This window comes from Dreissena polymorpha, chromosome 1 (assembly GCF_020536995.1).
Source record: "Dreissena polymorpha isolate Duluth1 chromosome 1, UMN_Dpol_1.0, whole genome shotgun sequence".
NCBI classification, from domain to species: domain Eukaryota; kingdom Metazoa; phylum Mollusca; class Bivalvia; order Myida; family Dreissenidae; genus Dreissena; species Dreissena polymorpha.
The window spans coordinates 190,819,037-190,833,086 of NC_068355.1; the positions used below are offsets into that span (position 1 = coordinate 190,819,037).

Genomic DNA, 14,050 nt, shown 5'->3' on the forward strand with positions numbered 1-14,050 from the left:
AAAGCATTGCCGAAAAAAATCTGAAAAAGTGTATTTAAAAAAAAAAGTCAAAGGCCCGAAACTTAACACAACATGGAGAGCGGGATATCTGAAATGCTCACTCTTGATTTACTATTTGCAATTGCCAGATCGTCAGCATGTTTTTTTTTAAGTTAAAGGAAAAGCTCCATGCGTCCAAAAGAGGACAAAAATAAATAATTATCAACATTGTCCTTTGAATCTGTCAATACCTTGCATCATTTCATGATCAAACGACTTAATCTTACCCTACTGCAGTAAGTCCAGCACTGAAGGGCGCCATTGCTAACGCTGTGATTCCAGTCTTGTCAAGCCTGTGGGCAGCCTGCCGATTGTCCTCCACCTGCCACACCCCCAGCAGCCCGTTGTCATCCCCAGACACAATCAAGTCTGGCTGGATTTCAGACCAGCTTATCGCAGTTACTCTGTGCTTAATACAAGTAAAATATAGGTATTATAAAATGAACCTGTTGTTTGTAGCAAAGACCATGGAACTTAATCGTGTACCATATATTTTTTTGTTGAACAAGTAACTGTAAGTTTTATTTATTGACAAATACACAATATTCATCCATGATAATGTTTTAATACATAAAAGTAGGGATGCTTTCACATTTGTAAAGATAGTTTACCAGAATATTTACTAATAGGGTCTTTAATAACCATATCGGTTTATCCCAATTTAGTTTGAGGAAACAGCATGGAATAGTTGTAGTAATCTTGCGAAGATATTGGTAATCTGTCTCTCATAGAAATTTGACATTTGTCTATTGATTGTTTTGAATTTTGGAAGATTTGTGTTACAAATTTGTGTGTGCAACTTTAAGAGCTACCAGGGTTTTTTTCTAGAAAAAGGGGAAGACGCTGGACGCTGGGTAAAATGGGAAAATTGAGCGCGAAAAAGACATATTTGGGGAAAAAACAAAAACTGTTCATTTCAATGTCTATAACTCGCCTACAGACTTCAGGTTTTTTTTTAGAAAAAGAGACATGTCTCTGACCTTTTTGTTCTTAAACACATGAACAAGTATGATATTAAAGTCAAAGTCCTAAATAAAGTTGCAGGGGTAGATCTAATAATGGGAAATGTTTTCAACTGGGGCAGGGGAACGATTTCAATATTGTGATTTCAATTTCATGATGAATGGGTTGACGATCTAGATCTGCTACAGTATTGGAAGGGAAAGGTGCAAATTCTGGGGGTGAGTTGTCCAGGGGGTGAATTGTCTTGGGGGTGAATTGTCTGACACCCGCTGCCGATTGTCTACTTTCACTTTCACAATAATCCGACAGTATTAATCGATGTTGATTACATGTACCTCCGAATCCTGCTGGGTTTCAACGGTTTTTGATGATTCATTCTTAAAAAATGCGTCAACGCAATTATTATTTTCCGAGTCCGAACGTTTTATTTTGTTCGTGTATGAACGCCAATTGTGAGACTTTTTTCTGTTTTAACGTTTATACCCATCTTGGCTTTCACATAACCCGGATGAAAACTGGACTGGTTTCCGGTAATTAATTGACGAATCACCCTTCTCGCGCAAGACCGGAATCCAGTAAAATAGTCACATGATTAATACGATTAGTTGCCCGATTTCCATGACGTAATTTAAGAGCTATATATAGAATCACTGGGATTCCCAGATTTGAGTGTTCGTCGGGAGAGAGAGAGAGAGCGAGATCGTTGTACATGTTACAAATAGGATAAGTGTCGACTTCCCAAAAGAAAGAAAAAAACATTTCTTTGAGGGTAAAATATTACATTTTGGTGAAAAAGTATATTTTTGGAGGGGAAATGGTAGTTTTAGGGGAAAAATTCTGGTAGGGGAAGACGCCGATTATCGGCGTCACTTTCTTAGTAAAAAAAACCCCTGGCTACTATACACATTTTTAACAACTACATTGTATTGCAAACAATATGCATTGAAGTTGCAATTGCAAGAACACTGATGCTGTCATAGGTATATAGTGTAGTTTTCTTGGGTAAGTATCAGTGGTTAGTTTATGCTATGAAGTGCTGTGCTTGTGTTCTTGCAAATTTAAATTCAAGGGTATAACCAGGCACACTTTTCTTCCTGGGTTTACTTAATTTGTCAGGCATTAATAGCTGTAGTTCCCAAAATATGTTTTAAAGGTAATGGAAGAAGAGTCTCAGAATTGAGATGATTGAGTACATAAGAACCAGGTTGCTGAAATGGTTGTATTCTGGCTGTTGTGGGTCGTATCCAGTTCCTGCAATCATGCACTTTTTTGTTCTGGCTCACTTAATTTAAGTTTACGATTGCATGTTTTTTACCTAAAGACATGTGTTTAATTATTTTGATTAGAAACATTCTGGCCTTTTTAAACACTTGGTTCTCCATCTTTATAAACTCAATATTTGAATTTAACAGAATGTGTTAATTTTAAATTTGCATTCAAGCCATTCTGCAATGTTGCTGGGTCGGATATGGTAGTGCTAAAGTTGCAATAATTCAACTCCCAGCTATTTAGATTGTGGGTTACTGTGAATTGCTACTGATAAAGGCTTTTTTAATTATTAGCAACATAACCTATTATCTGGAATACATAAACACAAACAGGTCATTATTATATTGCTAATGGGCAAAGTAAAACAACTTACATTATATAATGTGCTGGCATAATAATGAGATTATACAAAAGTTCCAAACACGTCATCGGTTTATGAAAATGTGTGAGGGGTTTACAATGGACAGGGCAGAGTATTCTGAATTAAAATAGGCTATTGTCTATATTGTGGACCACTGGAAAGATAGATCTGTCTAATCAACCAATAGAAATATATTAAGGCCAAAAAAAAAAATAGTCTTGGTTCAGGGAACATGGCCAGAAAAATGTAGGAGGGTAGGTAGGTTTTTTAATTATTTTTTTTTATTTTTTTTTTTACCAGTCGACTGATTTCAGGGTGAAAAAGGGTCAGTTAATGCACCCATGATTGTTTAAACACTGACCAAATGATTAATATTGCACATGTGGTATTTAGTCGTTGTATATTATTCAATATTCCTAGCTCTTTATGCACTTCTTCAGGGCTAGCGCTGGCCCAAAATTTCTTTTAGCCAACCATTTTTTCTTTGTCTGTCTGTGATAGTGTGACCTTCATATTCAAAAGTGAACAAGCCATCTTTATCAGTCTCTGGTGTTTGGGGTGTGACCTTCAGAATTTTTTTCATCATGAGACCTGACCTAGTCTCCGACAGGTGCTCAAGAGTCTGAATAGTGGCTGTCAAAAGGAGGGTAACCTCAGAATAGCACAAGTCTTTCTTCTGGTACATTTTTTGATAAAATGGCAATGGGTTTGAGCGCATCGCACAGGAAGTGAGCAGTGTACATAAATTTGAATGTTGCTATTGGTTTGTACAGGCTAAGGGCGTCACAGTACATTGATTTTGATTCATTATCAAAGCGAAGCCAATTGTTGTCAAGTTTCCATGACTCTTTGAATGTTCTAGTGTTTTGTGTTTTAATTATTTTTTTTTGTTATGACTCTTTTTCGTCCAACAACGCTTTAAGGTTAAAGACGCCATGTTAGCGACTTTAGAGACAAAGTGGTTACTTCCATTTTTATAGTAGTGTAGATGAATGACTCTTCCTATGTGTTAAAAATTTGAAATGTTAATTAAAATTAAACCGCGCGTGTTTTTCACATTTTTATTTGATTAAAATACGCTGCTGTCAGTTAGCATAGTGCGCGAGTAAAACAAACAAATTAATTAATTATCATCTTTTCATTTCGATCGGAAATTGGCAGAAAGTTGTAACATCATCGACATAGAACTAATTATTTAATTATCACTTTTAAATTCAGATCAATAGACAGCTTGGAAATAATTAAAATATTGTCACGCTTCTTTTCATTTTTAATCTTTAATAATACGACATTTGCGACCGGCCGCTATTTTGTTTGCAGACGACAATATTAACTGTGTATTCAAAGTGCACAGTGTCTGCGCATGAATGACCGAATATTATTCCATAGCTCCACCCATTTTTACATTTCGTTTAACAACGTCATTTCATGTGTAAGCGAGCTCAATGTTGATTGGCCAGCTAGCATGCGCACTTCAATAACAATAAGGTCAAGCGATGTCTCGTATACACGTGCAGACCGGTTATTGTTCACTGTTCAAATTGCGAACACTTTCATTGAAACAAAGAGAAAAATATAGAAAACCAATCCGCATACATGCCATACGTCCCGATCTCGGCGGGACAGTCCCGCTTTTGGGCCCTTTGTCCCGCCGTCCCGATATGAGACGATTTGTCCCGACATTCGTAAAAAACGATGTATGGTCTATAGGTTCCCAATAAAATTCGCTATTCAAGCTCTGTTTCGCTAACACTTACCCCCGCTAATCCCTTTATTGCCCCCAATTAACAATCCGATTCTACTTATCGTGTGTACCAGTGTTGTTTTTGACACCTTATCAGCGATTTATCGGCTAATTATTGATTTCATCAGGCATTCACACCATGGTGGTCTTCAAGATAGTGGTCGCTTATTGCTATCGATAGTTGTATTATAATGAAATAAGTGTTGAAAATGTGTTTATTTTTGTATTTGTTTGAAACAGTTTACAAAACAATTGTTTTGTAAAATTAACTCTACGTCATTAATGAGTCTTTCACATTCAATGTTTAGTTCATAAATAGCGGGATAATCCGAATGTGCAATATACCAAAATCGCAAAAAACAGTTCAATAAGTGATACCCATCCTGTCTAGTGTAATTGGGTGTAATTGTTATAAAAACAAAGAGGTGCTATGCATGACAGTTTGACCCTACTCCAATTAGGCTAAAAACAACGAGGTGCTATGCATGACAGTTTGACCCTATTCCAATTAAGCTGCAACAATTGACAAGTAACAAACTGCGCATGGATACATGCTTAAAAAAACATCGCAACAAACAGTAAAAGTGGTACCCATCTTGTCTTGTGTTATTGTAATAAAAACAACGTGTTGGTATTCATGACAGTTTGACACTACCCCAATACAGCGCCTGACAATTCACAATTCAGTTTAATCTGTGTATAGAAGAAGAAAACAAAATATGATTATAAACATTAGAGAAAAATAATTCGAGTAAAGCCATTGTCCTTTTGTTTTTGTTGGTGTAAAAACGGTTGAGGCGTTGTTGAGAGTTAAAATGAACACAAAGACGGTTTGCTTCCACCAAAAACCTACCTCGGAAATGTGTACGGCCGCGCATTCCGTGTGTAACTGATGTAACTGTTCGGTAGATAGTTTACTGTAACCCGTACTTTCAGTGTACTGGATAGCCTCCCCTGCGTTATTGTTTGCCATTGAAATTAATATAATGAGTATTGTTGTCGTAATGTTCTCGATTTTGTACTCTAAAAAGATGAATATTATCCTCGTTGTTTGCTATTGTATTATTTTATAAAACTGCTATTGTTATGTTTTAGATTCCATGCTTCATATCAGATGTTTTATGTCTTGAATAAAAGTATCAAGTGTATTTGTTAGTACTATACTGACTTCAGTAAAGGTAAAATGATAGATCGTTTTAGGTGTCCCGCTTTTTGGTCATATGTCCCGACAATTTTTTATGTAATGTCCCGCTTTGGACCTAAAAAATTATGGCATGTATGCCAATCCAGGTTTAATTGGTGGCTGTTTTCAATGAAATTTTACGAGATTTTAGCATTTTCGCCATCAGATTTTTTTCCATGGACCAAAAAAATCGTTAGGGTCGGGGGCAAAAAATAGGGTCGGTCGGGTTCCCTGAACCAAGACTATTTTTTTTTTTGGCCTAACTATCTCTGAAACCTCTGTAAAATAGATCAAATCAACAATTCATAACTTCCACATTCTTGTTGATGTTTTTTATATTTTTTTGTTTTGAGTATTTCCTCACAAATTTATGGTTATAGGTATTGTGTTTGTAACCATGCACTAGGTTGTTTAAGCTCAAATTGATAGACATGTGAGACATATTTTACATGAAAAAAGCTCCGGAAAAAAGCCTTTATCAGAAAGAACATTGAGCTGTATGTTTAAATTCATAAAAGCTAAACGCATTCAAGAAGAACTGGGTAGTGCTTAGATGTGATAAGGCTATCAATTCCTACTTTTGGCACACTTTTTCACTAAGGATACTTTACCACTTAGCAAGTGATTTAATGACTCACCTTGTGTATAATATGCTCCACACTCACTGTGCAATCTACAGTGTTCCAGAGCTTGACACTTCCATCTTCTGAGCCGCTGCAACATAGCATGACATATTGGTCATGGTTACATAGGGACAGCGCTGTTACTTTCTCTTTATGACCTACAAACACTCCCGAAAACTTAGCCGGATACTGGTCATATCCGAAAATGTATATATCATGCCGGCTTGCAAATACGAGTATATTTCGCTTATTACTGTCTGTCACTTTTGTACAATACCAGTTCGGTGATGCTGGTATAATGGTTTTTGTCATTTTGGCGGGATATTGAACAAAACAATATTTTAATTTTAAATTAAACAAAAAATGTGCGTTTGTTTTTGTTTCTACCTATTTGACGAAATATTTCGTCGTGAAACACGCAAATGGATACATTACACTATTTTGACCAATCGCCACGCAGAGTCGTCGTTCCTTACTTCAGTCGTCATGATCCCTTTTGTGTCCAAATGAGTCGTTGTTCAACTACCATGTGTGCTTTACGCGTCGTACATGGAAGATATCTAGTGATCTTTTCATTTTCTTACAACATCTGCATGAAATGCTCCACTTAACATTTGTAAAATCACCATACTCTATATTGGATGACGTAACCATGTGTCACTTTAAAGTTTTAAAATGCATACCCACCGGATTTATTAATGAACAAATGTTTTTATTTTAATTGTTAGGTATTTTGGAAGTATAATGCGAGCTGTATGACAACACTAGTACATTTAATTTCATATGCATGCTACATTGAAACTCTTTTTCTAGTGTCGGATGCTCATGCTATGCTAACGTTTTCACGTTAAACATATGTACTATGTTTTATCAAAATTAAATTCTTTCGTACTCTTTATCTTAGTGTATGCTCTTCCGGGAGTGTGCTTACGCATCAGCGGAAAACTTCTTTTTTTAAATCGTCGATGTTCTGCATAAGTCATCCATTTGGTCATAATTCAGGAAAATTGAAGTGATGTAAGACTTTATCAATGAATGGAAATTTAACATATAAATCAGTAAATATTCGTGCTAGTTTTGTCGAATATAAGTATATAAAAAGATGCAACAAATTATCTAAATGTATTTCTTATTTTTCGGATGATACTACTATACATATTCCATTATGTGCACCGAAAACACATACACACACCATTACGGGACTAGATCTAATGATAAGGGTGATTATCACGTACATCCAGTTGATACTTTTACTTCCAAATCTTTTTACCATAATGCAATAAAAGACTCGAATAACTTGCCAAAAAAACATACGATGCACAAAGTCTATGAATACGTTCAAAAAACTTGTTAAGAAACATTTATTAGAAGAAATGGAAAAAGTTGAGAAACAAGAGTATCTGTATTATTAACTTTTTATCATTTGGTTTTAGATCTGTAAACCATATTGTAAAACATTTTTAAAATGTAAACTATATTGCTATACATTTTTAAACTGTAAACCATTTTGTAATACATTTTTAAACTGTGTTTATGCAATCCTGTCAAGTTCATCATCATACGATGTGTTTTCGTATTTAAAAACAAGAATTATTTTATTAATACCGTAATATGACATTGTGAGACCGTTGTCACTTTTTTCCATCACATATTACGAATTTATGATATAATATTACGTCACTCAGATCTACATGTGACGGCTTTGGACCCCGTTGGAAATAAGTTTTGTACGATCTTTCGTAAAAACTTTACGGATTATCCAGTGCACTTTTATATCTATATTTCAATATAATTTAATTTTGACCAATAAGTGTGTATATATGTGTGTGTATATATATATATATATATATATATATATATATATATATATATATATATATATATATATATATATATATATATCTATATATATATATATATATATATATATATATATATATCTATATATATATATATATATATATGTGTGTATTATTATCTATGATAGTGACTATCTGTGATATTTTTGAATTGTTAATAACTGTTCATATAGATTATAGTTATAGTATTATGTTATGTGCGCAAATAAAATTATTATTATTATTATCAGTTTACCTTGATTATCACATACTGCTTGGACATATATAGTGTGAAAATCTTGACGGATTACGAACGTAGCATCATCATCGTGCGGCCCCTATATGCAGATGTGTGTATCATCTATGCAGCCATTTACATCCGGGAATGCCACAGCTGTATATAATCTTAGCCTTCCCCTTTTATTTACCACTGGTGATGGCCACACAATTAACCCATGCAAGTGTTGAATGAAGGCGTCGGTAAAATGGTTGACAACTCTGCTTTCTATGAATTTATGGAACACTAGAGTTTTACCAATGATGGAATAGAACGCTTCTGAACCAAAACATCCCAACGTTATAAAGATTTGCTGTATTGTTTCTGTGAATGATTTCTGCTTGTTAAGCGTTCAAAAACGTTTTTAAGGAGATTTTCTAAGAAAAAGACTCCATTCTTCGGAAACATGGACGTGCAATTAAGTCTTCGCCAGTTAAATAAGCAACATGATGTGCCAAGCAGAATTCATTCTGTTTCCGAAATGGCAGAATTGCTGTGGCAACAATTTAGAAACAACTTTAAACGGTTTAATTGTGGTTAAGATCTTAATTAAAGTCAACGGCAGAAACTCCCGTTATAAAAACAGCATTATTTTGAGCAACCTCATCTTATCGATGACGATAAAGGGAACGGAATCGAGAGCGTTTCACATAGGTAGTAATTACTTCTAAAGCAATCGAGGTGAAATGAATAAGTTTAAACTAACTAACGATAACGTTGATTTTAACAGGCCCATCACCATTTAACAAACCGTATTGATTTTAACTAAAATTAAGCTGCATTAAGCAACTGGGCACTGGTATAAAGTCCAAATTAAGATGGACCTGTCCTCTTCGAGTAAATGCAAACGAAAATGTACATTCTCTTAACCTCTAAGAAAGTAAAAAACGCTCGAATTCAAGCATCCTCGAAAAACTAGGTTACGGCCGTGTGATTTCGACCAAAAGCACGGTACTTCAATAAACGCACCACAAATGTTCATTTTTCAACGTAGTCCCAAATGATATGAAGCAAAATATTGCAAATACATATAGGATAAATGAAATAACCATACAAAGCATGGGTGCAGAAGCTAAATGGATTTTTAAACAAGACGAGAGAAAGTAGCTCTTTTAAAAATAAGCATTACTTTCTACGGAATACCGTTAGGCCATCGTGGTAACAGATTAAAATCGAGAGGGCGACAATGCGATAGTGCGATAGTACGACGACGACAGTGCGACAATACGATGAAGACAGTGCGACAATACGACGGCGGCAATGCGAAAGTACGATGACGAAAATGCGATAGTACGATGGCGTTTGTGCGACAATACGATGACGACAGTGCGATAGTACGATGGCGACAATGCGATAGTGCGATAATACGATGACGACAGTGCGACAATACGATGACGACAGTGCGACAATACGATGGCGACAGTGCGACAATACGATGACGACAGTGCGATGATACGATGACGACAGTGCGACAATACGATGGCGACAATGCGATAGTACGATGGCGACAATGCGATAATACCATGACGACAGTACGATAACGCGATAGTACAATGGCGACAATGCGATGATACGATGGCGACAGTACAATGTTACTTATTCGGTGTACTATTATAGTTCCTTATTATTGAAGGGATAGCAATCCGCAAACGTTAAATAAAGGGGTAGGTTCTTTCTTGACCGTAAGTGTAAGAAACGAGCCGCTCAAGATCTTTTCATAAGTGTATTTATACTCATTCTGAAAATATATATTAACACTACTAAATCTCATGTAATGAATATCAGTCACATATCCAAATATATCATAATATCATATATATAACATTTAGTACATTACATTACATATCACATATAATAATAACAGTACAGGTTAAAACATTATCTTGTGTGTAGTGGCTCTTTTATGTTATTAGAGACATGTACAAAACTGTACTTTAGACACATGTACCTTAGAACATATGTAAACTTACACATACACAGATTACACAAATATACATGTACATCATAATACAGAGCTATAGCTTACTCAGATGTGGACTGGAATGATACACTCAGACTCTAAACATCAGCTCACCAACACTCTGTCAAAACCCCCAATCTCTCAGTGCAAGTAGTCTAAATATAATATTCCATCCATTTAAAAACACACATCTAAGTTTAAAATATCAACAACCATCTCAACATGTTGACCAAGTCAAGACTTCTTTTCCACTGCTCCTTAGACCAATAAAAGGCTCTCATTTGGTGGGAAAAGGAAGTGACCTAAGGTCAAGTAATACACCTGGTTAAACACAAGTATGGTCTAAGGGAAACAACTCAATCAAAGTAATAAAACTCCAAAATCAAGCCTGCCACACAATATGACTATCGCATTGTCGCCATCGTACAATCGCACTGTCGCGATTGTATTGTCGCACTGTCGTCATCGTACTATCGCGTTGTCGCAATCGTACTATCGCATTGTCGTCATCGTATTCTCGCACTGTCGTCCGTATTGTCGCACTGTCGTCATCGTACTATTGCACTATCGCATTGTCGCCCTCTGGATTTTCATGTGTAACCACGATGGCTTTACGGTATTCCGTAACTTTCCGGTGTACAACTGAGTGATAAAAATGATAGTGCAATATAACCTCATGGAAAATAACTCGATATTTTGACTCGGCTTGAAGTTATGTATACATCACAGGTGGTTAGCGTGTGGCTATGATATTAATTAGTGAAAACATCATTTTGAATGACAAATAATCATATAAGAACGAAAAATCAACTACATACCTTGCTGTCCCACTAGATGCTACGAATATCCCTATATGGTCTTATTTAATCATTCACTATAATACAGAAAATATAGATCGATGATAATTTCGTAAAAAGAAGTAAATCTTGTTCAAAGTTGAATGCTGAGATGTACATCTGATGTAAGTATTGTTATTTCTTAATGTTATTTTATAAAATCTACATAGACAAGTCTGACATATAATTGCTATTTGTGCTACTTAATTACATGTTTCGTTTCGTTCCTTGTAAAGAACGACATCGTCACTGTTCAAATTACCAGTGTTTAGTCTAATAAGTGGCTAATAACCCCTTTTGCCACATGACGTCATAACTCGTCCATATTCTATACAAAAGAAAAAATCAATGGAAAATAAATCCAAAAACATTAACAAGAGTGACGGTTCTTGTACTCTTCATTTCATGTCAACTTCCTCTATTTATATATATGGTTTTATTTTGAATCCATTCAATAATAATGTTACTGTACTTCACACAAAGGAATAGCTATGATCTCTGCACCCTGTGATTTCACCCAACCATCACTATCGTAATATTATGTATTAATGAAATCACTATAATTCTCCTTTAGTTTTGCTCCGTGCAAAAAGCGGGACAAACAGACGGATGAACGGACACACGGACGATGTGCTTACTATATGTCTTCCCTCAGCGCCATAAAATACTACGCGTAAATGTGTCGTCCAATTTTACAAATTATATGAGGAATTCAACCAATAACAATTAAAAGATATACACAAGATTATTATTATTAAATCCATGTTTTAATTTTCTTCAAATGCAAACACGTTAAAAACATATCACCTGCGTATCACTGTAAAATACATAACAAACAAAATTGGGCTTAACACATGAAAAGCGTTCAAAAACATTCACATATGGGATTTTCTAAAAAATAATAATTAAGAAAACAAAAATATTGAATCACTCTCGAACTAGCAATTAATATATTTACTATATACTAATAAAATTATATAATTTCACCACATCTATTGCAAAAAAAACTTATTTCCCTCAGTTATTCCTAGCGTACAATCAGACTCAAGATTTGAAAATAATATAATAATCATACATTAATACATAAGCCCTGAATGTTTGCGGATTTCAACAAAGTGGTCGTCAAGAATGCCGGTAATCTTCATTTGAGTCGCGTTCTGACAAAACTGGGCATAATGCATGTTCGTAAAGTGCCGTCCCAGATTTGCTTGTGCAGTCCGCACAGCTAATCAGGGACGTCTCATTCTGCCTAAATTGGATTTTTGCTAAAAGAAGAGACGAAAAATGTCATAAAAGCGGAAAGTGTCGTCCCTGATTAGCCTGTGCGGACTACACAGGCTAATCTGGGACGGCACTTTATGCACATGCAGTATGCCCAGTTTTTTTTAGAACACGACTCATGTTTATTCTGCATTGACGTTCTATCACATTTTATAGAAGGGGAACAGCGTGAAAGAGTATTACAAACTGAAAATGAAATAAAAATAACATTTGGAAATGTCGCAATAAATATTCTTAGATAACAATTCAAACTATTTTTTACCTTAATAGACACACTACTGCCAATAAAAAATTATCAGGACTTATTAGAATCAATTGAAAGAAAGTAATGTATCGAACGTTGGAAATGATCATGATGATAGAACCCCTTAAATTGAGATAATGAAAAGTTTTAATTTTAATATATGTTTACAATTAAAAAATTAGCAGCTTATCAAACTTAACAAAAATGTAGTCATGAAAAATCATTTTGCCTCATCCAAACGAATGTACATTAAAAACTAGTGGCATGATATCAAAATAATTGCTATTCTACAATAAATAAAATTGCGTAGGTTGAGGCTAAACAATATATACGAGTTACTTAATTTAATGTTTTCGTACATCTTTGCAAATTTGTTAACATCTGCCGGGTAAAAAGATTTTATTATTTTAGTAATAAAATAACGCAAGCTAGGATATTATTTTATGTAAAGATACATGTATGCATGCAAATGTATGTTTTTTACTTTCTAATACATCGCTAATGTCAGAGGATTACAAATTTAACGTCATGCCGCTGTGTTCGAGTAGCTATGGTGTCCGCGCTTCAATAAGCTTAAGGCTTCCGGTGCAATCGAGCTAAAATGAATAGGTTTTGACTAAATGATTATACAAATTATAGCAAATACAATTATTTTGTATCATATGCTTTCCGATTGTAATCAGGAAATATAAATAATTTAGAATAGGTAAATCACTGTTTCACACTAGATATAATGACCATGGAAAACAATCTCTTCCGGTTGAATGAGTGAGTGAGGACATGTGATTTAATTGACTTTTTATCAAATCGAATCTGCAGAGGTAGAGGGCTAACAGGCAGCCATGTTGGCTTGTTACTAACTACACTATGCACGACGAAAACATGCTTAGCCTTTAAAATTCAACAATTATCAAATGGGAGTATAGTCATCAAAAAAGTTATTGATGTTACAATGCAATGTCTGATGCGTTGAAAAGAAAACACAGTGACTCGAATGGCAGTGAATTAGATGCAAATTTTACAAATACAAATACAAGTACAAGTAAAGACCCAGTAAAAAAAAAGAAAAAAAAAGATAAAGCTAACCCAAAACAAGAAAAATAAGCGAAATAATTGAAAGTGGACAGACATCTGTAGAAGAAATGGCTGATATAAAGCAAGAACTTGCAAATATTAGTAAGAAACTTGAAAACCTTTTTTCAGGACAAGACAAAAGTTTTAAGCAAATGATTGTTGAAATTATGAATCAGACTAAGGACGAGTTCTTAAAGTCAGTAGAACACAAAATTGAAGTCCTCGAAGGGAAATTGTTCGAGAAAGAAAAGGATAATGACAAACTTAAGGAGAAGGTTGATAGGCTGAAGAAACAAATTAAAAGCAATCGAGAACAAGACAAACACAATTCAGCTAACATCCAAGAATAAGCAGATTT

The 14,050-nt window shown here is 34.7% G+C and overlaps 1 protein-coding gene across 1 annotated transcript in view; it reads right to left on the bottom strand.

Annotated features, from left to right (window-relative positions):
• Positions 1-6,573, bottom strand: part of LOC127864326 (gem-associated protein 5-like) — a 216,700-nt gene extending 210,127 nt beyond the window's left edge. The window contains exons 1-2 of the mRNA XM_052403980.1: positions 6,198-6,573; positions 267-448 (exon numbers count right to left, since the gene is read on the bottom strand). Of these exons, the coding sequence (XP_052259940.1) occupies positions 267-448; positions 6,198-6,494 (479 nt within the window). The 5' untranslated portion in view covers positions 6,495-6,573. The remainder of the gene's footprint in view (positions 1-266; positions 449-6,197) is intronic.
• Between the last annotated feature and the right edge of the window lie 7,477 nt (positions 6,574-14,050).